This window comes from Strix uralensis, chromosome 7, assembly GCF_047716275.1.
Source record: "Strix uralensis isolate ZFMK-TIS-50842 chromosome 7, bStrUra1, whole genome shotgun sequence".
Lineage (NCBI taxonomy): Eukaryota > Metazoa > Chordata > Aves > Strigiformes > Strigidae > Strix > Strix uralensis.
In genome coordinates, this window is record NC_133978.1 from 866,222 (window position 1) to 893,517 (window position 27,296).

The 27,296-nt window shown below is 51.5% G+C and overlaps 1 protein-coding gene across 1 annotated transcript; it reads right to left on the minus strand.

The window, feature by feature from the left end:
• Positions 1-1,380: 1,380 nt before the first annotated feature.
• On the minus strand, positions 1,381-25,666 carry LOC141946203 (uncharacterized). The gene is given in 30 exon segments (XM_074875661.1): positions 1,381-1,747; positions 2,831-2,881; positions 3,052-5,687; positions 5,690-5,758; positions 7,449-7,569; positions 7,834-7,961; positions 8,380-8,481; positions 8,484-8,676; positions 8,851-8,954; positions 9,403-9,410; positions 9,465-9,766; positions 10,205-10,254; positions 10,257-10,341; positions 10,677-10,811; positions 11,950-12,129; positions 13,348-13,517; positions 13,711-13,838; positions 16,028-16,187; positions 16,190-16,220; positions 18,398-18,622; positions 18,803-18,949; positions 19,233-19,377; positions 20,298-20,474; positions 20,916-21,094; positions 21,399-21,548; positions 22,545-22,643; positions 23,085-23,181; positions 23,761-23,988; positions 25,223-25,329; positions 25,634-25,666. Coding segments are annotated over 28 exon segments (3,732 nt in total). The 3' UTR covers positions 1,381-1,747; positions 2,831-2,881; positions 3,052-5,508.
• Positions 25,667-27,296: the final 1,630 nt, after the last annotated feature.

The following is a 27,296-nucleotide window of genomic DNA, read 5'->3' on the forward strand; positions in this document are numbered from 1 at the left end:
CCGTCAGAGTGGCCAAATGTTCCGTCACTTCACCCTGCAACTTTGTTTTAGGTGTAGTTCAGGGGTAATCCGATTCTGAATGCCCGTTCTGACTGTAAACGTTTTGGAGAAAGGTTATCGCGTGGCATTGGCATTGCGGTCAGAATTTAAGTACAAAAATCACGGAGAAGTTGTGCCTCGCCAAGTAACTGCCCAAGGAGGCTCTATACAGGTTTTCAACAGCCACACAGTCTGATCTCGAGTCCCAGCTGAACTCTGTGCCAGCTTTTTCAGTACTGCTGAGCTCTCTGACAGAGTACACCACCAGACAGAAGTCTAAGTGGGTTTACACCGTAGCCTCATTTAGAACCTAGAAAAATAATGCTTCCTGTCTGGAAGCGCTGGCTGAAGCGCCCAGCGGGCCCGGCTGGAATCCCTGCGGGAGCCCAAGGGACCACCAGCCCCCCCTGCCCCTGGCCCAGGCAGCGCTCGGCAGCCCCAGGCACACGGAGCCTCTCGGGCCTCGGCAGGGGTGAAAATCACCCCAGGGTTCAGAAGTCTGACTCACAGGCACAAGGCATGTGTGGAAAAATACCATCGAGACTGATCTTCAGTTTATCTCCCCTCGATTTGTCAACGTACAATTCCGGATGAACCCAGGAACCAAGGAAAAACACAGAGTGCTCCTTCCCCGGGAGGCGAATCCAAGGGCCTCCTTCCCTCCATCGCTGCGGCTCAGGAGACGGCCGAGGGCTCTGGCGGCCGGGCTGGGGCTCCCCTCCTGGGGCGGGATGGGCCTCCCCACCCCCGGGCCCCTGCAGGACCCCTCCGAGCCCCCCCTGACCCCGCGGTTCCACGCGGGCTGACATCGCCCCCGCCGCCGCCTCCCGCTTTGGCCGGTCGGGGCTGGGTTCCCGGTGCCCTCTCGAGACCCCCCGGGCTGCCCTCAGGCTGCTCTCGCAGCAGCTCGCTGACAGCAGATCAGCCGCCTCGGGAAGCGAACCTGCGCTTGGTGCTGAGGTTGGAAGGGAGAAAAAACCCCCCCTCCTGCCCCCCCATCCCCACCCTGTGCTCCCCCCTTCGCTGGGGTAACGCCCCCACTGCCCTCTCTGCCCCGCCAGCCAGCGGCTGCAGACAGAGCTCGAGAGGAGCTCGGAACAGCTTCCTTGGGCCAGCGAAAACTGGGGTCACCTTCTCCCTAAACCACGTATTTACCTACCGCCTGCTTTTTCCTACTGAATCACAGAATCCTTCCGGTTGGAAGAGACCCTCGGGGTCATCGAGTCCAACCCTCAGCCTGACTCTACAAAGTTCTCCCCTACCCCACATCCCCCCACAGCTCATCCAAACGGCCCTTAAACACACCCAGGGATGGGGACAAAAAACGGTGAGAAAGTGCAGTCCTGCAAAACTTCTTTTATAAAAATAATTTTTAAAATCTCTGTCACTAGGAGCTGCTTCCAAATCAGACAGAACTAATGCACCCCCCTTCCCCACAGCAAAACATGGCACATTTCTGGGCAGACAAGAAAGGAACCCCAAGATGCTGCAGCTGTCCCTCTGCAGGACACGGCGGCTCAGGGAGGGGACCCGGGTTCCCAGTCTCTGCTCCCAGCACAGCAGCTTCGGGCTCCCTGAGCCCAGCTGCTACGGAGCAAGACAGCTCTGGGGGAAGGTCCGACAGCTCCCGGCTGCTCTTCGCACAGCACCCAACAGAGTCCTGCTCGGCTGTTGGGTCTCGTGCCGGCTGCGCCTGCAGGAGGGACACCTGGAAGAGGCAAAAGGCCGAGCTCAGACAAGCCCCCAGCGCCAGGCCCAGCCGCAGCTCCACGGCTCCGGCTGCACCTTCCACCTCCAGCCCTGACCGACGCTGTGTCCTTGTGCCGCGGGGAGCAGCAGGTTCCCAGAGTCCCCTGAGCCGAGCTCAGATGAGCAACAATTCAAGTTTCTACTGGTTACACCAGGCAGTGAAGAACTGCTCTGCAGGGTCTGGCTTAAAAACCTGACAGCTAGCACACGGAAAGGGAGCAAACCCTCATTTTTCCTAACTTTAGAGCGTTTCACAAATGAGCAGAGCGTAACTCGATGAGGACTGCCGAGGCCTTGACAATCCTCAAACTCTACCATCTCCTGGCAACACGGGGTGGTGCCTGCTGGGCTTTTGGTGGGACAGACCCCGCTGCTCCCACCCCCCGGTAGGTTTGCAGTGCGGTGCAGCCACAGCAGCTCTGGCATGTTGCCCTCTGCCTGCTCTGGAGAGCGGCAGACGCCAGCACTGGGAGCAGCGCTCGGGGCTTTGCTGTTTTGGGGGAAACAGCTCAGGTCAGAGGCTTTCCTCTGCTCTCAAAGTGACACGTGCTTTGCCAAGGGCCGTGTTCCCCACGGGAATGCCACCCCCAACCGCAGGCTGGGAATATGAAAATATTCTCTTGGCATGTGAACTCAAACAACAGAAGCAATTCCCAAAGGAGTTCTGTGGCTTATGGAACCTGCTACATTTGAATTACAGTACCAAGGTCTGTCAACATAAAGCCAAACCAGATGAAGAGGGGGACCCTAATCTGCTAAGCATCGAGAGCAGACTAGATGTGAAACCCAGCCAGCCAGCCCTGCAAAGGGAATTTCTTCCCATCTCTTTCCCACCACGCCTGACCTTTAGGCAAGTCAGAGACTAGACCCAGGTGAATGATGTCGTTTGGCCATGGCCAACAGATGTGTCTGACAGGGCCCTCCCAGCACTGCTGCACTCACCTCCTGACAGCCAGACAGAACTCGGGCTGTAGCGTCATGCAAAGTTGTGCCCATCAGCACGGGCACAGCAGCTTTTGATGAGAGCTTTCCTACTCCTCACCTGGTTCTGCAACTCAGCTCATCAGTGACTGCGGCGAGCCCAAGACTCCTCCTGCAAAGAAAACACAAGGATTTCTTTTTAGTCTCCAGTCTGGCCAGGGCCATACTCAACTGTACTCAACTTCTATTGGGTCTATACTGGGGGGCTGCTGCTGCTGGGATTTGCCATCGCTCCTCCGTATGGACAGACCCTCCTCCCACCAAGTAAGACTCTGTTCTCACCTCTCTAGAAGCAGGCATCTTGTGCTGGTCAGAGATGGAAAATCCTCGTGCATCTGGCAGCGACCGACAACATCTCTTCAGCCTCCTCCGTTCACGCTCCACCTGCACGTCAAACAGGAGAAAGGGTCACAGAAAGCTGCCACCAAACAAGGAGCGAAAGGACCTCTGGGCATCACGGCAGGGAGATTTCTGCTCAGAGACTGGAACTGCACCAGAGAACAGTGAGGGCCAAAAGCACTCAAAGTAGACTATGGAAGAGAAAGAGCAAGAGGAACAGTTCCTGACACGAGAGTGACACATGTGTGCGTATGGGGACACTGGGGCAAGAAGGGTGGTACTGGAGTGAATGTGCATTTGTGAAGGCAATGGGGTGGGAGAAGAGAGAAAGTACCAAAGTGTGTGTCCACAGGGGAAAGTGGGAGAGGGAAGGAAACAAGCAGAGGACTCCAAAGTGCTGTCTGTGGAATTGTGTTGTGTTCCAGAGGACCGTGAGGCTTTGCAGAGGCAGTGAAAGCCGGTTTTACCTGCTCAAGAGCCCTCCTGACCTCAGCAATGAGTTGCTCCAGCTCCGTCTTCTCAAGTTCCAGCCTTGCAACCGCTTGCTGCAGACGTTCCAGCCACTGCGGCAGGAGTCTCTTCTCCGAAAGCCATGAGAGCTGCTGCCCTTCTGCAGCAGCCTGCTGGGTACAGAGAGGGGATTACGTGAGCTGCTGCCACATCAGGGTTGGAAGGGCCAGAATTAACAAGTCTGGGAGAGTGGCTGGCCCAAGGCATGGACAGTGCTAAGTCCCTTCTCCTCCTGGTCCACAGGCCAAGACAACACTCTCTCTTCCTAGGGGCCCTCCTCCAGGTCACCTTGGAGAAATCCACACAAATTTGCCTTCGTGCTTTTTGAACCACAGCACAAGGACATCCTGAATGCACAAGGAAGCCGTTAACCAGATCGGGCAATGGGACCAATTCCATTCTTTTCAATACCCTGGAAAAGCTGTACCTCAGAAGTCTGAATCTCCGAGAGCATCCTCTAAGCACCATCAGTGCAGCTGCTGTTCAGCCATCGTGATACAATTCTACTGAGTTTAGTACATTACTCTGGTCAGTTGTGCCCTTTCCTTTCCATGCCAAATCCTAACCACAACACATTGGCTAGGCTTGCCCAGGTAAGAGAGAACCAATTACCCATCCCCGGCTTTTGCACCTGAGGTTATTTTAACAGCAAGCTCCGTAGTTCCTTCAGTAGCTCTGGGCTTGACAGAAAACATTCCAGCAGGCGAATGGTCTCCGGCCGGAGCTATACAGACAGGCAAACCTGCTGGCTGCAAGCATGGCTTCTCTGGCCAAGCAGGTCATGTATTTGTAGGAATATATATTCCCATATCTTTATGGGAAACACCTTTAGAATCCTTCAGAGATGATGAAACCGGCCCGTGTCCCTCTCTGAAACCATTCTCTGCAGGATGGCTGTTTCTTCCCTCAGAGTCCCACTGGCCTATCTGCCTTTTTGCCCTTCTCTGAACCTCTGGGATGTTCTTCTGGGGAGGAGCCACCAGACCTGCAGCCAGGATTTAAAGTCCAGACTAAACATGATCTAGACAGCGGCACGATGATGTTCTCTCTATTAGGGAGGAAGGGAAGAGAGAACAACCCTGACATTTGATTTCCCATTTTGGGGTTGGGGGTTTTTTTGGACCTCTACTGTGTAGTGTTTTCATGGTACCATCCTCCAGAACCGCACTGTGGCCTCTCGAAGGAGTGATGGTCAGAGCACAGACTGTCATTCTGTGTTTCAGATCAGGACTGGCTGTCCCCTTGCAGGCAGACATATTTATCTGGATCAGCACTTTTGTTTCTCAAATGTCTCTATTTTTTTCCCACTGTCTGCTCTCAGATGGCAATGTTGAACAGCCTTCTATTATTAGCAAACTTTTGTATTCTCACCCCTTTGTTCTGATCCAGATACTTAGAAATCTAACTATGGATTTGGACACAAATAATAGCCCAAAGCCATGCAATGTAAAGAGAGACAAGTTTGAAAATTACTTTGACTTAAGCTTCAAGGGGAGAAATCGTCAAAATAGAGGAAAATAAACACCCTGAATCTTAACTGAATTTTATATGACTACAGCATCTTTCCCTACTTATTCAGAGGGACGTAACTGGAAAAGTTAAACTAAAAAACAGCCACTGATATAAAGAATATTCTTCTGCTCTTATGGTGGTCTGTGGTCTCTCCACAAAGTCTGTGATACTGGTCATTTCAATGATCTCTCCTTTCTGGACTGTCTTCTCTTACCCAAGGTGATGACCCTGCTAATTCAGCTTACCTGGCCTGGCAGGAGAGCAAGTCTGGGAAACAGGAATGATGAATGGAAGGGGAAAATGAGGGAAGCTTCGTGAGCATTTGCATATTCTCTGCCTTCTCAGATCTGGACTGCACTTGTACAAGACCACCTAAAATCAGATCTCCACTGGAAAAAGTTGCTCCTTAAAATTATTAACAGAAGGCCAAAAAATATGTAAGAAACGGCTCTTCATGGCATCTGCCAGCCTCACCAGGACATCCTTTCTGTGCTTCTCAGTGGTCTCGAGTTTCCTTTCCAAAGGTGACACCTCTTGATGTAGAGTCACAGTCTCCTTTTTAGAGCAGCAGCCTCCTCCTGCAAGGCACTTTGTAGAGAGTTCTTCTTGCGTTCTGCCATCTGTGTCTCTGCAGCAGGAAAGGCGAAGGAGAAGATGACAAGCAAAGCAAAACCAAACTGATTTGCATCCTACACAGAAAACATCATTTTCTTACCTGCCTGTCTGTGTTTTCCAGGCTCTAAGCCCACAAGGACTTTCAAACCACACATAAATAAAGGAAACTTCCAGGCAGAGAATAAAAGAAGAATGAGAGTGGCAAGGTTCAGGAGAATGTGAAAATGTGCTTGCTCTTCTGTGAGTTGAAAGGGCAGGGCTAAGGGCATGGCAGCACATCACCCACAGGGTGAGAAGCAGGTAGCACTGACATCAGTGAAACACGGGCAGAGACAGGACGTGAGAGTCAGATCCGGTGTCCTAAAGGAAAAGGAAGCAGCAGCAAAAGTGAAGACTGACTGTGACACAGTTCATTGACCAGGAAGACTTAAGAGACTTTACAGAAAACAACAGATCTGTCAACGTTGTGCTTGAAGATGCGCTTTGGTATTTGTTCAAAAGAACGAAGCTAGGGGAATATGTTGTGCACTGGCAGGAAAAAGAAGAAAGGAAATATCCAGTGGTACTAGGACAACGGCAAGGAAAAAACAACTGAGCATCACACCAGTACCGAGAGCTGAAGCAAGGATGACTACAGATAGACAGGAACTAAAACTAAACTAATAGACAGGAACTAAAGGTGGAAAGAACTGACTAGTGGGACAAGCAGGATCCATCCAATGGCAGAATTTCAAGTATATAAGCTTTGTCATATGTAACATATGTAGTAAAAACTGTGAATGTTCCAGAAAAAACTGATGATCTAAGGCCTGGAAAACTCTGAGAAATGATCAGCAGTTCCATCTCAGAGAGGGAACATGAAGAAACATTGAACAGGTAAAGGCTCTACATGAGCAGGAGACAGCCTGTGGGGGAGGCAACGAGCAATGCCCACACCTCCCTGTTCCTGCAGTCTGGGACAAGGAAAACATGACAATGAGATAAAAACCCAATTCTGATGTGGGGAGTGGGAAAGCAATGACAGAGAAAGGAGAAGGAATGTCTGTCCAGCTATAATAGAGAGAGGCCAGTAGCCCTGGAGGCTCTGGGATGGCCTGGAGATTAGAGGAAAAGGTGACTAGTTACATGTGAAAAACAGTTTATAGATAAACATGAACATGTTACCAAAGGCTATGGAAGTAAAAAATTGTGTTTTCTATGGCTGTGAGCTCAGACACCAAATCAGTGTCGGCAAGAAAACAGGTGAGAAGGATGCAGAAGCACGAGGTACCAGAGAACGAGGAAAAGCAGCAGAAGGAAGGATGCAATACCACAGGAACTTAACACTGAACCAATGCTCTGTGAATCTGCCATGTAAGAGGAAAAGGAAGTCGACAAAGACAAGGCTTTTTGAGGCTGGTGCTTTCAAAGACCACACAGAGAAGGATACTGTGAGGCATCACGCTACACCTACTTAGCAGTGACATGGGACCTGAAAGGCACCACCTCTGCACATTATCACCAGTCACACAGCCAGATGCACTGCCAGACACTGGACCTTTCTGCTCAAAAATCTTTCCCTGGTAGTTCTATCGATAAGTCTCAGGCTTGTTGTTTTTCTCCTCTTCCCATCTCTGGGCACTGCATTTTTCCTCTGCGTGGTATCAGAGACCCCCACTGGTGAGACAGGATGGGGTCAGTGGGTTGGAAAAGGGAAGTTGTACCTTCCTGGCTTTGAGCCAACTGTGTCTGAAGCTCTTGATCACGGGCACTGAAATACTCCTTCTCAGCTTGCCTCTTGCTCGGCTCCAGCTCCGAGTCCTGTATCTTCTTCCTTGCATCCTTCTGGAAGAGGTAAGAAGAGAAGCATCACCTCACAGAGCCACTGCTGGCGGGAGACAAAGAGGTACAAACACACAGGCAGAAACAGCCAAGGTGGGAGGGGGCAGCTGGGCAGTAATGGTACATGGGATGGGGATTCTCCTTTCCCCCGTGGCAGCAAGCCAACCTGGCCCACAAGAATTTACATCCGTTCTGGCTTTGGCACTCTGCTTGTCAGTTCAGTGCAGCAGCAGGACGGGATTTCTGGGTGCACTAGACACAAGTTACCAGATCTTGCTGAGTCTGCTCCAGGTGCTGACGCAGGTCTCGTAGGGCTGCGGCCACTCTGTCCACTGTGAGCTCCGCAGGGAGGTCCCTGGCCTGGGAAGCAGCTGGGCCCCAGGCATGACCCTGCTCTGGAGAGAGAAGCCATTCTGTTGCAAGCTTTAACCGAAAGGGTCTCCAACAAACAAGGCCTCTTTATGCACAGGAGGAGGTGGCAGCGCCTTTGACGTCGTCCTAGAGCTCGTGTTACAGCACGACGTGTGTCCCGGGCTAACGTTATTTTGATGACCACTAATGTCAGCACTGCCTCGAGGAAGGACGCACGTGCCCTGGGACTTGGGCCCTATTTCATTCTGATGCTGGTCATTTCCCCACATACAAACACGGACTTGTCTCTGCAGGGATGTCAGGCTTCCAAGACTTCCCAAGGCTTGAATCAGCCTAAACTGACAGGACAGGTCTGTCACATCAGGATTACAAAGAACCACCCCCCCTGCACCTGCTCCCCTATACCCGCCTACAGACCTGTGAACCCAGCCCCACACTTGCCTGAACTCCAAGGGACTAAGTCTCTGCTGTCACAGACCGTGCGCTGGAGAACCAAGCGCAGTTTGTCCAGCTGGGATCGGGCTTCGCAGGGGGCACTGTTGGCTGCTGACACCCCGTGGCCAATGCCTGTGCTCTGCTCTCTGTGCTGCAGAGCCTCAAACGCAGTTCAGACACCTCAGCCTCCAGCACGCGCAGAGAGTTCCTCGAGCACCGTTCGCCTGCTTGGGACTCCTCCAGATCCCGCAGCAGCTGCTCCTCCTGAGCTGCCAGGCCAGCCTCCTCCTGCAGCGACTGCACCTGTAACACAGACGCACAGCGCTCAGGGACAGCGCTGCTGCTGAGGCACAGAGCGGGACAGAGGAAGGGGCCAAGGAGGAATTACTTCAACCCAAAAACCACACTGGAAACAGAATGCACGAGGCCAAGGATTCAAACTGAGCAAAATAAGCTACAAACAGGTACCCTACCTACCCTTTCTCTTCTTTCTTGCGTTCCTTGGACAGTCAGTAACATCTGTAACTGGTGAGGCTGGCAGGGACCCTGCTCAAGCCCTTCCAGACACCCGTTGGGATTTTCTGAGGAATGAGGAAACAGATGGCAATAAGAAACATGCTTATTTCTTGGGTGCCTCAGAGGGGAATCTGGCTTAGTTCAAAATCATGGTTTTAACCAAAGGTATCAGGATGGAAGACTGATACACATCCCAAATGTTTAAAATTTACTAGACCCAAGACAGGGCTGATGGATGTATCTAGCTCATTACACTGCAGCTCGTTCTGCCTCCTTTGGTGTGTTTCAGGTTTGAAACCCCTGAAAGTTTCATTTCACAGCATTAACATGCCGACCTAACAAAACAACACCTCATTTTAAGGAAAGGACTACTCCAAAAGCCACTGTCTTCAGAAACACTGTAACTGAAGGATTAAAAGAAAATGAAACACCACATCAAGACAATGAAACATATCTGCATGGATAGTTCAGAACTCTGCTTTTTAGGAACTGCTGCCAGAGCCACTTGGATACGTGAAGATCTGAAAGAGGGAATCCATTAAACAGAACAGAGAGTTTCACAGACTTCCATTTACCTGGCGTTTTCATTCTCTAGAAGCTTCAACGAAGCCTGAAATTCTGTGTTGTGACGCTCCACTTCTCCTCATCGACTGCTTTCCCCCTCCAAGGACTGCAGACACACTTGCAGCTCCTTGTTCTGATGTTCTACCTTCTCCCATTGACTCCTCTTCTCCTCCAGGATCTTCTGGACGTGCACAACCTCCAGCACCTTCTGCCTTGACAGTTCCTGTGCCTCACTCGGATCTTGCTGAGCTTTGCGGCCAATCGCTTGCTGGGACTCTTTGGAGGCTGCTAGTTGAGATGTCAACTCTTCCACCTCAAGGAAAACACAACAAAGCAGTCAAAGACTACAGCTTGCCACTGTCAGCCATATCAGCCATATCATATACTGTGAGGAAATGGAAAGAACAACTTTAAATTCCACCCTTTCATGGAAATACCAGATCCACAATGGATACAGCTGGCTTGTTTAAAAAGCTAAGTGGGTCACCATGTTCATCTGAAAAAGCACCTTAAAAAACAAGGCTAGGAGTTACAGGCCAGCAGAAATCCATTCTGATGAGTGCTGGCAAACAGGCACAAAGAGCAGCCCATCTGTCCAGGGCAGCAGCTGGCCGGTCAGTCTCCTTCAGCCCAGCTGAGATGGAGACCACAGTGTGATGGCAGCCAGAGGGACTCACCCCACCCCTGCTGCTCTGCCATGGGGAGAGACCACCTGGCTGATGACTGCAGTGGCTATTGCTGTTTCACTCACCTGCTTTTGTAGAGCATCCCTCTGCTGAAGGAGGACATTAATTTCTTGGGTTTGATTTCTTCCTTGTGCCTCTTCTCCACTGCCTTGATCTTACTCTGAGTTTCCTGCAGCTCTGCTTGCAGTTTTCCTGTGATGTTCTGCAAACACAAATGGAGAGCAAGCTGCTGGGACCTGCCATCAGGTTCAGCTTTCTCTTCTTTCTGTCTCAAAATCACATTTATTCAGCCACTTCTGCTTTTCTACCCAGCTCTGCTTCCACTTTAACACTTCCTTCCTGTTGCTGATCTCTGGAGCTCATCAGGCTCTGGGCTTTCAGTGCCTGCAGCAGTCCCTGCCTCCTCAGTCACAGCACTTAGGTTTTACTTCCTTGTCACTGCCCTTCACTCTGTTACCTGGGTCTCTCAGCCTCTCTCAGCTTACGTCCAGTTGCCAACGGCCTGTTCCTTCAACCCACCCTACTAGTCAGACTTACCTGCCCATCCTCGTGCTGCTCTTTCACCTCCTGCCTGAGCTGCTCCAGCTGCTGGTTGGCTTCTCTTAGCTCTCCCTGAGGCTGAAGTAGTGTCTCTAACAAAGCACTCTTCTCACGCTCCTTTTCTTGCAGGACCTGCACAGAAACAAGGAGAAGACAGGTTTAAACTTCCCACACAGAATTTGCGTGGCAAGGCTCCAACACCGACGGGCTGACACGTTCTCAAAGCGCCGTGTTGCTGCTCTCCCAGGCCCTTCTCTGCCCACTTGCAGACACAGCTTCCTAAGTGAGACTGGCCGTATGAACATGGTCCAGCCACAGTCCCCCTGTGATTGAACCTCCAACAAACATCTAACGCCTAACAGGAAAATGTGGGGCACTTCTCAGATGTCTCGCCTTGCTGGTGAGGGTGTCCCTCATCTTCTGCTGTGTCCTGTTTGTCTTTCAATAGCAACTTTTACACCTAGTTAGCAGCAGAGAAAATGCAGGGCTGCCAGAGGGCTGAAGCAAGCAGCTCCTTCAGAAAACTCCTGTATTCCAAGTGGGGTTTGGTGAAAATTACTTCATTTTTAGGTATTCATTAGACTTTGGTAAAGTACTGACATGACAGGGACACACTGACATCTCTGAGCACTGCCCTGGCATTTCAATACCTGCAGACACAGTTGGGGGTACTGCTGTCCCCAGGCAGACTCCGTGAAGAGGACTTTGGGTGGGACACAAGGAGGACTCTCACTGTGTCACTGGGTTGCACAGGAGATCTGGGCACAAAACAGCTTACCAGCAAGTGACTTAAAACAGCCCAGAAGACACCCCTGTTTCACTGCTCAGAAATATTTCAGAGGAGTCTTGAAAATTGTTTTTCTTTTGTCAACAATCCTGCCATGTCCCCCTGTCCCCCCCAGACAAAAACCCCATCCTCATGGGGATTCAGTCCTACAAATTCTGTTTGGTCTTTAATGGAGTTAAGGTTATAAGCATGTATCAGTACAGATCAAAGGAGGACTGTTAAGAGAACTGTGAAGATACTCTGAGGTAAGTCTTAAAAAACCAATAGCAGCACAAAAATCTCAACTGAAAGGTGATGCTTCTGCCTGGCTTCCTCTGACAGGTCTCACTCCTAGTCCCAAAGAGAACCCTGCTTGCCTTTCACCTCACCAAATTCAATGTAGAAAGCATGTAGGGCATGCTCCACACAGCCCGACATCCAGACATCTCCCACGGCTCTAGCCTTGCAAAAAAGCTACACAAATTCTCCTTTCACAGTCTTTACCTCTTGCTTGGCATTTTCGACTCTGGTTCGTTCCTCCTCTTGTTGAGCTCGTGTGGTAGCAATTTTCTGCTTCATATCAAACAGCTTCTTCTCGTGCTCCTCTTCTGTCTCCGCCTTCTCTTTTTCCCATTGCTCCAGTATCTTCTGCAGCTCTGAATGATGCCCTTCCCACTCGCTTGCCTGAGGAGTGGAGGGAAAGACTTCAGGGTGAAGTCCCAGCCACGCTCCTCAAAACAAATGTGAAGCTTCATCCCTCCCACAACCCCCCACCTCAACAGTGCACAACAATGGCTTTGTGCTCTCCATAAATCACGTCCTGTCAAGGAACTTAAAAGGTGGGTCAGCAGGTGGATGAATCATAGAATCATTTAGGTTGGAAAGACCTTTAAGAACATTGAGTCCAACCATTATGAAAAGGAGATGTTACCTTCCTCTCTCCATGGCTGCCTGTTTCCTAGCACCTGTCTCCTCAGGATTTCTCTCTATTCTTAGAGTCTATTTTCAAAGCTCACATCCCTTTCCATCAGTGAAAAGATGTAGATGAACTGCAGGGTGAGAAAGAGACCGGTACCCTGATGCCCCAGTCACAAGACAGGCCACGAACGGAAGTACCAGGAACAAGGGGCCTGTTCCACATGCGTCACGCTCAGAGATAACACCTCTGATGATGGTGACAGGACAGAAAGAAAGGAAGAAAGTTCCCGTGACTGCAGTTGGCAGCAATGTGAGGAGTCTACTTCATGGCAGACAGGAGTCTGTAAGATCCTACCCCTTTCCTGCCAGGCTTTGGGTGGGGAGCACCCAACCTCCAGCTAAACTCGCCTTAGGCCCACACTGAATCTCTGGCTGCTCTTACTGTCCTGGCAGAGTCCTGGGGGTCTTCACATGCCTTCAAGTACAAGGTTTAGGGTTAGGGAGAATAGGGGATAGGGTTAGGGATAAGGGGTTAGGGGCTAGGGGTTGGGGTTAGGGGTAGCAGTTAGGATTAGGGGTTAGGGTTGAGGGTTGGGGGTTAGGGAGGAGGGGGAGGGGTTGGGGTTAGGAGCTGGCGGTAAGAGGTAGGGATTAGGGGTTGGGGTTAGGGATGGGGTTAGGGATCAGGGGTCAGGGTTAGGAGTTAGCATTAGGCGTAAGGGTTAGGGGTTGGGGTGAGGGGTTAGGGGAAGGGGTTAGGTGTAGGGGTGAGGGGTCAGGGATTAGGGGTTGGGGGTCTGGGGTTGGGGGTCTGGGGGTAGGAAGTTGGTGTTAGGGGTTGGGGGTTAGGGTTATGGGGTTAGGGGTCAGCAAGGTGTGACCTATGACAGATGGTTTCTCCCATTTCACACACTCAGGCTATTACTCTTCTAAAGCCAGCCCACAAAGCTTGCTTGAAGAATTCAGAAGCATATTGTTTCCTACCAGGTCTTGCAGGAGCTGGTTCATTTCCACTTCCTGATCAGCTTGCCGCAGTTTGAGGGTATTGTTACACTGCTGTTCCGTCTGCAGGAGCTGTTGTGCCATGTTTTCCCGTTCCTGCCTCATTAGAGATCGCTCTGCTTCCAGCTCACACTGAAGGCACTTCACTTCCCCTGCAAACAGGACAAACGGCAAGATTCAGAGTCTACACAATGGTTCTGACTTCACTGACCTTACGCCATCTGCACTTCAGTGCAGGAGAGATCTGCCTCCATCTCCTTCACTCCTCAGAAGCACTGCGGACACAGAGCTATTTTTATACCATCTTCCCTAGCAGGGGGATCACCAGAGACAGGAGGCTCTCACCTTGTATCACCTCCACACAGTCACGCAGGCCAAGAAGTTGGATTTCCAGCTGACTCCTGGTGATCTCCAGCTGAGATAAGTTCTGCTGAGCTTCAAACAGGCTGGATTCCAGCGTCTCCTTCACTGACCTGTGAGTTGTGAGTACAGAGAGAAATGAGTTTGTTGCTCCTGACACCCACTGAGAGTTATTCCAGTAAGAAGTCATTCCAGATCCCTACCCCTGAGTACGGAAAATGGGTTGCAAGGAAACTTGTATACAGAAAGCATATTTCTGCCATTTAAAATAGCAATGCCGGCCCCTCCGGGAGATGCCCAGGCTTTGCTTATGACCCAGCATAACACAGAAAGCCCAGCCGAATTTGATCTCAACGGCCCAATCTGGAATTGCTGTTGGCTGACACACGGGTAGCTGTGCCCAGAGTCTGGGCCAACAAGCAAAAGCCCGGGCTCTGCTCACAGCCCTCAGCTCATCAGCGCTTCCAAGCTGCTCTGCAGGGGGACAGAACAAGAGTATTGCCCTGGGTGACTTTTTGAATGCTGTTCACAGTGTAGCTATAGGTAAGTAACTTTCCAGACTCCTTGTATTTAAAAGGGACTCAAGAAATACATCAGATGATATAGCAGGATCTCTCGCTTGGAGCAGCATTCGTAAGAAACCTGAACTAGATTTCATCTGAACAAGGACCACTGAAAGGAGAGACGGGCAGCCTTCAGTTTCAACTGTTGAAAGTTCAAGAGAAAAACTTGCTGCTTTTCTCTAAGTGTTGCTAACTAAGTAGGCAGCAGCCCAAGTGACTTGTTGCTCTTTAAAATGGAAGCTGTAGTACTGCAGAGCCAAATTCTTACAGCCACAGACTTCAACCAACTGCTGCGTATGACACGAGGGTTCTGGAACCAGGAGCTGAAGTGACCTCCCTGATCTAACACAGCGCCCTGTGTGCCAGGTTCCCACAACACACAGCACTGCCTCGCTAGGACGGGGGTGCCATAAAAACCACAGCAGTAGAATTTCACTGCTTGGATGGACAATGGAGGGTGTATCTTCAAGGAGAACAAGCACATATTTCTGATCGTGCCAATCTCTGGCAGTCCAAAGCAAATATGCTCCATTTCAGGATAAATAGAATCAGTCTCTAAAACAGAACAGAAAAGATCGAGTCCAAAACTGTGACAACAAAAGGCTCTTGAGAACAACATCTGCCAAGAACAGTTGCTGAATTTTTATCTGTTGTCAAAGGTTCTTCAGAACTAATTTATCTTCTCAAAAAATAATGTATCCCTTTTCAAAAAAATTTTTAAAAAGGAGATGAACATTTAATAGTTTAGTAACAGCCCAATAATTGACCAAACATAACTCAGCTCGATCAAATAAGAGAAGCTGGAGCTCAGAAGAAGCAGCAGCTCTCAAGAAACACACTGAGTCAAAACAGGTGTTTATCAGCCATCCTAACGACATACTCTGGAGTAATACAGTGTAAAAGTCAAGAAACATGAAAAACAATGTCTAAAACATCATTTGTACAGCTCTGCAAGTTCAGGAGTCTTCTAAAAAACACCTACAAGGAGGACAAACAACTCCATTTTTTTTTTCTGAGCAGAACTTGTCACATATGACCTTAGAAAGGCAGAAGGACAGAATCTTGTTCCTTCTCTGTAACTTCTCCACATCTGTCTCTAAACAGCAGGTGGTAAGGAGTACAGGGCACAGACATCAGTGATGGGCAAGAATCCTCAGAGACGTGAGGATTCAAAAGAGGTTTCCCAGCTGCTGGTGTAACCAGCCCTGGGTCCTGCACCACAGTAACAAGAGTTACCTTCCAACCAGAAGGCCCTCGAGATCTGCAGCACCAGCCTCTGGCTCCACCCTAGATGGCAGTGTCCTACTCACAACGTCTGCATGGAACAGCCATCGACAGCCAAACTACTTGATAAGGACAGATCTATGTTCAAATGCATAGAACAAGAAACCAAAGCCAGAGAGAAACTTCAGTTTCAGTAAACACCTGCAGGGTTTAATTATTACCCAACTCAGAGCCAAGCTGCCTTGCTTTGGACTTCACACAGGAATGTGCAGGGGGACATAAACCTGAGCCCGAGGCCCAGGAGATGTTTGCTAGTTTGAGCTGTCAGGAAAACAACGTTAAAATCATAGTATACTTTTTTTCATTTTGCTCAAGATTCTTTCATTTTCTGCCCGTGGAAGGTGAAAACATTTAAAAAGCACACAGGATGCAATAAATCCTCGTGGAATGATTACCACTTTTATAATTACAGCCAATATATAATGTCCTGCCTAGGGTTTCCTCCCCGCCCTTACCTGGCCTCTGCCAGCTGCTCTGACAGGCCTTGTCTGTCCCGCTGCAGGGCTGCCAGGCGCACCTCTAGGGCAGCCTCCTCATGCTCCAGGAACTCCTTCTCTTTGGACACCGTGGCCAGTGCACGCCCCTGGCGAGAGGACTCCTGGCACAGCTGCTCAGACCGCTGCGAGCTGACTCTTGCTGGTGGTAAACCTGACAGCAGGACAAAAGACAGTTAGAGCCCTTTCTCTGGAGTTCTGTGCAGAGCCAGCCAGTGCCACTTCTGCCTCGGCTGGAGGAGAAAGAGCTCCTGTACTGCGGGCTGGAAGTTTAAGAGCATCTGCTCCATACCACGCTAACACCCTGGGCTGCCAAAAGGCACTGGGACTGTTAACTTGAAGGTGATGAGTAAGGCCACGCTGGGCTGCCTGGGACCACACAGCCCCTTCACAGCAAACATAAATACACCAGACTACGTGTTTGCACGCAAAAATACGGCATCTTCCAGAACTGCCACCTTGCAAACTGGAGTTCTATCAGAATCTATCCCAGTGCTGGAAATTTGCTGGCTGAAGAAAGTGAAAATACACATGGTTTCTCCTTCTGGAAAAGAAGAAAAAGATCCAAGTGCATTGGCTGCAATGAGGTGATGCTGGGCAGGGAAACAGCCCTCGGGGTGAGTTATGAAAGTCTGGCTGATGCGGCCAGAGAAAAGGTAGACTCTATTCCTACAGCAGTTCATGTCAACAACACTGTCTGCTTGTTTCACACAAAGAAGTTGTCTAATATACCTTGCTGGTAGTCAAACTTGAAGATTAACCATGATTCTTTAGCTTTTTTCTTCAATATAACACCTCTGCTGGGTATTTCCCAAACATACCGTGGACTCCAAGACTGACCATCTAACAGAGAACAGACCATCAGAAACAAACAATTCTCTCAGAGTTATCCCATAATACCCAAGATTGTACATTATGAAACTGACATTTAAATGATGACCAACTCCCTGGTCTCCTTCAGCGACATGATTCTCCCAAGCTCTTTTTCCAGGGTATCAAAATCAGTTAGTCCCGAGTGAAGAGTCTTGTGTGATCACCTCTTTCTCATCTTCCTCAGAGCCTGAAGAGGCTCTAACAGCTCACAGAATCAGAACCATTTAGGTTGGAAAAGACCTCTAAGATCAGCAAGTCCAACTGTTAACCCAGCACTGCCAAGCCCACCACTAACCATGTCCCTAAGCACCACATCGACATGGCTTTTAAATACCTCCAGGGATGGTGACTCAACCGCTCCCCTGGGCAGCCTGTTCCAAGGCCTGACAACCCTTTCCATGAAGAAATTTTTCCTAATATCCAACCTAAACCTCCGCTGGTGCAACTTGAGGCCTTTTCCTCTCGTCCTATCGTTTGTTACTTGGGAAAAGAGACCGACACCCACCTCGCTACAACCTCTCGGGTAGTTGTAGAGGGCCATGAGGTCTCCCCTCAGCATCCTCTTCTCCAGACTAAACCCCCCCAGTTCCCTCAGCCGCTCCCCATCAGACCTGTGCTCCAGACCCTGCACCAGCTCCGTTGCCCTTCTCTGGACACGCTCCAGCACCTCAAGCTCTTTCTTGTAGTGAGGGGCCCAAAGTGAACACAGTATTCAAGGTGTGGCCTCACCAGTGCTGAGCACAGGGGGACAACCCCTGCCCTAGTCCTGCTGGCCACACTAGTTCTGACACAAGCCAGGATGCCATTGGCCTTCTTGGCCACCTGGGCACACTGCCAGCTCATAATCAGCCAGCTGCTGACCAGCACCCCCAGGTCCTTTTCCCCAGGCATATTTCCAGCCACAAAGTTGCATGTATGTCTTAAAATACAATTTCAACAATTTCAAGATCTCATTCCCGTTCTTAGCAGTACAAGACAGCAGACACTGACCTGCAGCTTTGTCCCGCTCTCCAGGCTCCAACAAATGGAGTTTTGAAAGGTGCAGATTCACAACAAAAAGCATAAATAGAAACAGGCAACCCCGTGGTTTTTTGACTCAGAAAAAGGGTGAAGAGCTACGCTGTTTGCTTCTTTTGCCACATGGGGGAGCAGCAGCCTCACTCAGATTCACGGGCAAGACAAATCATCTCTCTGCAGCTTTTCAAAAGCCAAAAAAGAGGCCACCACAGGCAGGTGGATTGAAGTCATCTGTAGCAGCAGAGGACAACTGAGAGAATTGCAGAACAGCTCTGCCAGCCACCAACACATTTCCAAAAGGCAGTAAACAAAGCTTCTGACCTCCAGCACTACCAAGTGTCTCCTTGACAAAACCACCGCAGAATCCAACAGACGGAGCTTCACTGAGCCGAGCAGCCAAAAGCCCACCCGGAAAGCACCAGGTGTTTGGTCTCACGTGACTGAGCTGCTCTTGGTTTCTGCCTTCTCCTCTGCCAGTATCCTCAGCTCTACCTGCAGCCCCTCCCGTTGCTCCTCCACTTTCTTCAGCAGCTGCTCCAGGTGGGCTTTCTCTGCACCGAGCTCTTCATTTGTTCTTTCACACAAGCTCAGCTTCTCCCGGTCAGAGATCCTTACTCTCTCCAGCTCAGCCACTTTACCCGACAGATCTTCATTCTCTTGCTCCAGCTGCAGTCACAGAAGCACAGAGGAAATGAAATACAGTGAGATTTACCATGGAGAAGGTTTGGCTTCGACAGAAAAAGGAACATTTCCATATTCAGGCAGTCATACGTCTGAAGGCAAGAAGTCTGAAAAGCAGCAGCAGCTGCAGACGAACACTTGCCAAGATCTTTGGCAACTGCTCACCTGCGACACAAGTTTGTTCAGTCGCACTTTATCCAGTGCAAGAGCTTCACTGACACTGCTCATCTGCGCTGCTGCAACGTGTAGATCAGCTACTTCAGCACTTGGCTTATTCTGAGCCCCTCTCAACTCTGCCACTGACTGCTCTGCCTGAAGAGACAAAAGAACAACATGAAAGCAAAGACAAGAAAATCCCTGACTTTAAGCAGCGACTCCAGATCCCCTTTGGTGTCTCTGACACACTCCCCGCCCAGTGCTCCCAATAACCACGTGGGGACTGACTGCACCAAGGAGCCTGTGTGGTCTGATCTCCCCTTTCCAAGAAGGAGAACAACACTGTCACTGTCTTCTGCTGACAGAAACGGCACCTGTGCTGGTCTTGCTATCACAACTCCCTCTCCCACAAGTTCTGCTAGGAATAAGGTGACCACACCTTCTCCAGGGCCATGGTAAGCTCATGCTTCTCTTGCCTCAGCAGATCCCTCTGAAGGTGCGATTCCTCCAGTGTCTCTCTCGCAACTACCAGGTCACTCTCTAATAAAGAATGTTCTTCTTCAAGTGCAGCTAAGTCCTTCAGCCTACGAGAAGGGGAAAGACAAACAAGTCTTTAATGTAAAAACATTCTCATTTCCAAAACCAAGATTACATACTATTTCTGAGATATGGCAGTTGGAACGATTTGCAACAGCTTTCTATTTACCCCTAAAGAATGCTGCAATTTCCTGCCTAGCGCTGCATCAGTCTTTGTCACTGACCCAGGTGAAACATTCATCATTGAGAAAGTAAAACAAGCTTCCAGAAATCACAGGTTTCCAAAAAGTTCAGGTGCTCCCAACACCTTCCTGCCTGTTAGCTCTCTCTCTCCTTTTTGATACATTAGACACCAGACTTTCCAAAGTTCTTCTTTGCATAAGACAGACTTTTAAAGTCCAGATTAACATTCTCTCCATTATTCTTGCCTGTGGCAACAAAACGATGAAAGAGCCTGCAATGTATGTGGGGAGATCTGTATGAATTTCCAATCCAATAACCATAAGATGACAGGATGATTCAGGCTGGCAGGGACCCCAGGAGGCCTCTAGCCCAATCTCCACTCAAAGCACCTGGGGTCAGTTATGGGATCAGTCCAGGTTGCTCAAGGCTCGATCCACTTGGGGCTTCCAAATTCCCAGGGATGGAATCTGCACAACCTTTCTGAGCAACCTGTTCTGCTGCAGGATTGCCCTCATGGTTCCATTTTTTGTTCTCCTTAAATCCAGCCTGAACCTCTCTTGTTTCACCTTAGGCCTGTCATCAACTACTCTGGTCAGCTTTGGAATGATTTTTTTCAAGGGCCATAAAGAAAGTACAAGGAGGCACCTCTGCTGTGTGTCCTGCCCACGGGCTCCCTTCACCAGTCTGTGCTACACATGCTGAGCAGACAAAATCCACTCTTTTAGGGGGGCCTCCCACCGTCCGGCAGCGCCCACCCCTGCCCAGAGGAAGCTTTAATACTCACAGGAGCTCCTGGTCACGACGCACTCTCTCCACCCTCTGCTGCTGCTCCACCCTCTTCCCCTGGGCTGCATCTTCCCTCAGCTGCAGCTCAGTGTTACTCAGACACGAGGCTTCTTGCTCCGTCTCTTCAAGCTGTTGCTGTAGCTCTGCCCTGGTTTTCTCGAGGTTTGCACAGTCACTGCAGAGACAAGGCTCAGTCAGAAGAATGAACAGGCCTGAAGAGTCACGGATCCCATTCCAGTCACTCCAGGCTGGCGCTGTGGGCAGCACGGTAAGGAAGAACTTGCCCTTCCCCTCACAAGGTCACTGGAGCGGGACAGAGGAAGGCAGGCAGGCTTTTGCCTTCATTCACTGAGAAGCCGTGGCTAGGAAAGGGCCCCCAAAGAACAGAATTCAGAGAAGCAGCACATCAAGAGGGAGGCGTCTTGTATTCCAACGTCACTCTGAGTCTCCAAGACAGCCTTAGGATTCACAGTAGAGCAGGAAAAGCAGTGACAGGAAGTGCCAAACAGGGGCATACATGGGGAGGGCAGGCGAGTTCTTTGCCCGTAACAGCTCTGAACTGCCAGAACTGGAAGCAGATTGCCTCCAGAATGCAGGAGGAGGAGGGAACACTCACCTTCTGAGTGCTTCTACCAGAGACTGCAGGTGCTGCTGGTGGCTGCTGGCCGTCTGGCACTCCTGCTCCAGTTGCTCGAGGCTTTGCTGCAGCTTCCAGCACTTCTCCTGCTGCTGCCTGTGCTGGTGCAGCAGGAAACTCATAGAGTCCTGCCTGGCAGAGAGCTCTTCTTTTGGGGCCTGAAAGGAATGGGCAGGGAAAAGCACAAACAAGCAATAAGGAGCAGGGAAGATGGCTCCTGATAGCTGTGAGAGAAGCAAGCAGCGAGACAGCTCACCTGAAGGCAAAAGTTGTGATGAGGGGGTGGAGATCAAAGAGAGAAAAGCAGCAGAACACAGAGCTGGTGAGACTGGTGAGGCGATATAGTACCAAGAGTGGGATGGCTAGAAAGAAACTGGTTAAGTGAATGGAAAGGTTTCAAGATAAGCAAGGCATCAGCAGCTGAGCCTGCGGCCAGTGGTGAAGGCAAGGAGAAATTCTCACCTGTGCTGCTCCTCTCCTCCTTGCCAGCGCTTCCTGAACCAACACAAAGGCACGCTCTGCATCAACGGAGCTCAGACAAGAGAGGACGTTGCTAGACTCTGCCTGCTGGGAGCTGTCAGCGACCACACTGGCACATTCATCTAACACCACCTGAAAGCCCACATCAAGCTGTTACTCTCTGCTCATTCTGCTTGATTTTCTTTGTCTATTTCTCCTTTTTCTCCCACTTCACCCCAGAGTCATTAAAAACTCAATTCTCTCATTTCTTCAGTCAACAAAGAAGTTTTGTCCCTGCGGTCACAAGTGCTCCAGGGGTTTCTGAATACAGCTACTACAAACAAGCAGAAACAAGTGTGAAGTGGCTGGAGGCTGCCTGAACGCTCAGTTTCTTGAAGCTCTCATGAATGGTTTTAGTCTCCTTCAGCTTCTTAGAGCCACGGAGATGAGGAGCACCAGGTCATCACTGGAAATAGCAATGAAAGGAAATATTAATGCTACCCAGGGAAGAAGGAAGCTGATGAATACTGCAAAACAGCAATGAAAAAGCTAATGTTTATTCTGAGCAGTAGCACAAGAGGATAAAAATGACTACATAAGGGGAAAGAACTGACTTTGTGAAAAGCTGTGTAAAACATCTGATGATTAAACCCCCCTCCCTAGAGTGAGGTTTAGGACTAAGCTAAAGTTAGCCCTAAACAGTTAGATCAGTTGCAATTCTGGGGAGATAATAATGGTCAGTGAATGCAGAGTGAAGGAGCAGAGTTGGCAAGCGCATTGATTCAGTCAGTGACCTTTTATAAAAATCTAAAGAACAAGAGAGTCATTGCTCAAGGAGGTGGGAGAAGCCTCCAGGCAACACTAGAACACAAACGTCAAGTAGCCAACTCAAAGCACAGTCAAATAGAGACCTTACGGGAAAGGCAAAGGTACGGAAACTTCTAGTGACTTAGCTCAAGTGTCACAGGACAGCCAACTCAGCAGTTATAGCAGGTTTGATGTCAGAGAAGTGGTATAATAATTAAACAGCCAGTAGCAGTTAACACAGACAGTATAAAACATATATATCTATTCCCTGGGCCCGTCGTTCGCCTTCCTCAAGTACTTTTAAATCAAATTACAGGGATGTGGTCCCAACTCTGTACTCACCTCCATTATATCTTTTATCAGCTTTTGGAGGGAAAGATTCTCTTCTTTGACACTTTTAGTCAATGAAGCTTCATATTCTTTCTCTAACCGACTTGCTTCCTGAGAATAGAATAAGCAAAGGGTGGGTGGGGAAGAGCTGCTCCCCTCTGCAGCATTCCCAGCCTCAGCAGCATCGTCGTGCTGATAAGCCTCAGCCCTAGTGATTCCAGTGTATCCCTTCCCACATCTATTGAACTCCTTCTTTGCTAAAACTAAGAAGAGAAAGACCAACAGCTGGTTTTCACAGGCTGCTACGAAGCTGTCAATTCCAAGGAACTTTGATCCCTGGAGATCTAGTCACAGGCAGAATAGCACTGGTGCAACCCCCAGAACTGTCTGCAGCTCCCCCGCCACTGCCTGCCCCTGGGCTGACTCACACGTGCCTGATGCTCCCACACAGTCAGCGTCCTCACCGCTCTTTCTCTTGAGGAAACCACACCCCTTTGTGCTAAAGCTGGAGAGCAACCATTGGGCCATCTCCCAAATAAAGGTAAAACATACTGGGATCTCCACAGTGTCGTTAAGTGTTTTCACGGTCTTCTCCTTCTCCTCGTTCTGCTTCTGAGACTGTACGAGCAAGGCTGAGAGCTCCGTCCCCCTGAGAAGAGAAGGTCCACGTGCCATTCCAAAAGCATCGCACACCAGCACCCGCTGAGGAGCTAAGCAGCTCCCAGAAGCACAGCAGAGAAAGTTCAGCCCAGAAAATACAGCAAAGGCAGCGTTCATCTCTACAGGTTAACATGCCTGATGTTGCAAAATGGCCCTTCCTGCCCCAAAGGACTTCTGCACTCAGTCTGGTAAGGAACTGTCAGTGCAGAGGGGCTTAGGATGGCCCTGGGCAAATCCCTCCCAACTCCTCTGCACAGCCCTGGGGGTACCAAGGGCTGTACAAGAGACACAGCTCTCTTTATGCTGGTCTCAGCTTCTCACCAACAATCAGGTAACAGCAAAAACACTGTAATACACTGTGATCTCTTTTCCAGTCTTGTCTTACAAAAGCTTCTGTCGGTCAGACGTGTTTTTCTACCCGTGCTGTTGAAGGCCATAGCTTGGCTAGGGACAGAAACAAAGCTGTGCAGAACGGGTGGGTTTGAAACGTGAACACAGCCCGCCTGTGAATCCAAGAGGCAGCCACAAAAGGTAATGTTGGTAACAGCAAAGTTTAAAACACATTTACCTGTCCTGAAGCTCCTTCTTCTCCAGGTCCCCCTTGACTTGTAAGTGCATCACTTCCCAAGTCTTCTGGCTTGTTTCCTGTCCCGCTTGCTGCTGTGCCTGACCCTTTAGGACAGGTCTGCCCAGGCTGACGGGCTCCCAGAGCTGCACGCCAGAGTTCAGGTGGGAGCAGTTTACAAGTACAGAGCCCAAAAGCCTCCTCTGCTCTGCCTTCAGCTCAGACACATCTCTGCAAAAGGATCAAGAAAGAGATCATACTCACACCACCATCTTTATCAGCTGACTCACTTCTGAAGCACGTTAATGGTGCAGCAGTAAAAGCTGGCAGGAAAGATGACATCTTTGCTGGGGACAAATCACCCATCTGACACTTTGGGATCGCGACACATCTTGATAGTTGAGCAATGGGTCCATTTGACGGGTTGAGGAGTGAGGCTATTTTCTCCTCAGAGATAAGAAGAAACATATGGAACAGCCAAAAGGCTTCAAGAATTAACTAGTAGGTCAGGGCATACCCTGCACATTGAGGGAAGCTTACAGCCAAGTAAGGTAAATGGCTGACAGCAACTCACAGTTTGAAACTGCATGACAGGAGAAACCTCCTGGGGTGAGTCCCCCAGATTCAGCTCTAGGGGCACTGAAAGGGGAAATCCCCTGTGCTCAGCGGTGCCCTGGCTGCTCCCTGACAGAACGGGGAAGGAAACCCAGAGAAACTCTGCAGCAGAGATCACGATGGGCAGAGGCAGCGCTGGCTGTGAAGGCGACGGCGAGGGCTGGCAGCTGGGCTGGCACTGGACAGTAACTGGGCTGCCTGCTGACAGAAGGGCAGCAGCACGCGAGCTCAAAGCTTTATACAAAAAGTTATTTAGTGATTGTTCTCTCCAGTAGGTACCATTAAAGCATCTTGGCAGGACCCTGCCCTGCAGGCCCAAACAGGGCTTCTCTCTCCTGGCCAGCTTTGCCTTGAAGAAACCTGCAGTAACGACATCCCCAGAGCTCTCGGGGCCTGAGAAGATTCACTCTGCCAAGGGCAGCTCTGAGTAGCCCCAGAGATCCAGAGCAGAGGGAAGAACAGTCCCAGGGTGCAGGGCTGAGGCAGACGGGGGCTTCTCTTCAGGGCAGCTCCTCTTCCCCCCACAGACTGTCACCCTCCTCCTGCAGGTCAAAGCTCTGGGAAGGAGCAGGACAAAGAGCTGCCGAGAAGTACGAAAGCAACAGCTGCACTCTGCTGTGGGTCTGTCAGATTGGGTCTGGGGCAGCGTGGGCTCTTCAGAGGGTCCCCACCTCAGCCCTTCCAGCCCAGACACCAGCAGCACACAAACCCCGTGGGTCACCAGCACAAGGCCAAGCTTCCCACGCCTGCAGAGTTTTACCCTCTGCCCCAGGCTCTGCTTTCCCCAAGGGAAAAAAGAGCAGAGCTGCGAATGACCCCAGAGCAGCGCAGGAAGTGGAGCCTTTCTTACCTCCAGTTCTCCCACGACCTGGCCCAGGAAATCTGAATTCTGTTGGTGAGCAGCTGCTGGTTCGATGCGTCACTGAAGAGCTGATGGGAAGGAGAACGCTTGTCACTCTAAGCAGGGGGCACTGGGTGTCTGGAACACACGGAAACTGTTCCCACACCCCAAGAAAAAACCCCAAACCTCTGCAACTCCCTGCAGCGACCGCCCCTCCCATGCAGCCCAAGAGCTGCCCCAGCCCATCTCCTGCTCTGTGCCTGCAGCAGCCTCCGTGTCCCTGGGCTGCACAGGGCTCTCAGGGGTGGTGACCCCAAGAGCTGGGTTCTCCCTTCACTGCACTGGTGCCACCTGCATTTCTGTAGGTCCTACCCAAACCCCTCTGTGTGCCCCAACCCCACACATTCCTGTAGGTCCTACCAAAACTCCCCTATACTCCCCATCTCTACACATTCATGTAGGTCCTACCCACCCCCCCGATAGCCAAACTTTGCATATTCCTGTAGGTCCTACCAAAACCCTCCATATTCTCCATTTCTAAACATTCCTGTAGGTCCTGCCCAAACCGCCCCGTCCCACCATACCTCAAGGACAAGCCAGGTAGAGGCAGTGACGAGGAGGGGGAGGACCTAGTAGGGGTCATTTCCTGTGGTGGTTTTTTTTTTTTTTAAAGTATATCATGACATCATGGCCGGCAGTGGTGTCACGCTCCTCCGCCACTTCTCCCTTGTGAGTGTTGCCCTCCGTGGTGACGTCATGGCCGTGCTGGGGCTCTGCGGAGGGAGGGCTTTGCCCCTGGGGTGGGAGGCGATGATGTGATGTGACATCACATGGCCCCCCCCCGCCCCCCACCCCCCCGACGCTGCGGGGGCCCCTTTGGGCCTGGAGACACCCCCTGGGGCTGGGCCCCACGTCCTGAACCCACCCTCGCCACCGCCAGTGCCCAGGTGAGGGGGGGACGGAGGGTTCGGGGAGGGGGGGGGGGGCAGATTGGGGGGGCTGGGGGGCACCACGGGGCAGGGTGGGGGTTCGGGGGGGCTGTGGGTCAGACCCCCCCTATAACTCCCATTCTCCTCCCCCTCCCAGGCAGCCTCCCCACCCCCCATAGCCACCGTGGGGTGAACAGAGCCCACCGTGAGTCTGAACCCCCTGCTGCGGGTTCGGTTCCCCCTCCCCCTCCCCGCCGTGTGTGTGGAGGGGGAGGAGCGGATGGAGCATTTGGGGCTGGGGGCCTACACCCCCGCGGGGCTGGTGCAAAACTTCCTCCGGTTCCTGCACCTCCACGTGGGGCTGCCCTGGTGGGGGCCATGGCTGTTGGTGAGCGGGGGGGCGCTCTGTGGGGCTGGGGGGGGATTTGGGGAGTTGGAGGGGGTCTCTGTGGGAGTCTGTGGGGCTGGGGTGTTCTCTGGGTGGCTGAGGAGGTCTCTGGGGTTGGGGGAGCTCTGTGGGACTGGGGGAGGGTCTCTGGGTGGTTGGGGGAGATCTCTGTGGGGCTGAGGGGGGATCTATGGGATCGGGGGGGTGTCTGTGGGTTGGGGTGTCTCTGTGGGGCCAGGGCGGTCTCTGTGGGTCCGTGAAACGTCCCTGTGGGGTTTATGTGGTGGGGATTTGTGGGGGCTGCCTCGGGGCAGGTGTGGGGGGGGCTCCCTGGGGGCTGCCCCTGACCCCCCCGTCGCCCCCCAGGGACGCTGGGCCCCGCCTGGCCCCGCTGCCACCGCTGGTGCGTGAGCAGTGCGAGGCCGCCCGCCTGCCCGCACCCCCCCGCCTCCAGCGGCTCCGCCAGCGCCGGGCCTGCGGGGGGGCTGAATTCGCGCGACCCGCATTCGGGGCGCTCGCCGGGACATCCCGGCCCCCGGTGCCCCCCGGGAAGGACGGGGAAGGGAACGGCGACAAGGAGGAAGGGAAGAGGGGAGGGAGGACCCCAACCCCCCCCCGAGCCGCCGTGTTCACACCCCCCGGGCGGGGTGAGGCCGCGACGCGGGCGTGACGCCACCCCCGAGGTCCGCCCCCCCACCCCAGGTCCCCCCCTACCCGCCTTCCCGCCTCACCTGAGCCCGCAGGGCCCGGAGGAGCGGCCAGAGCC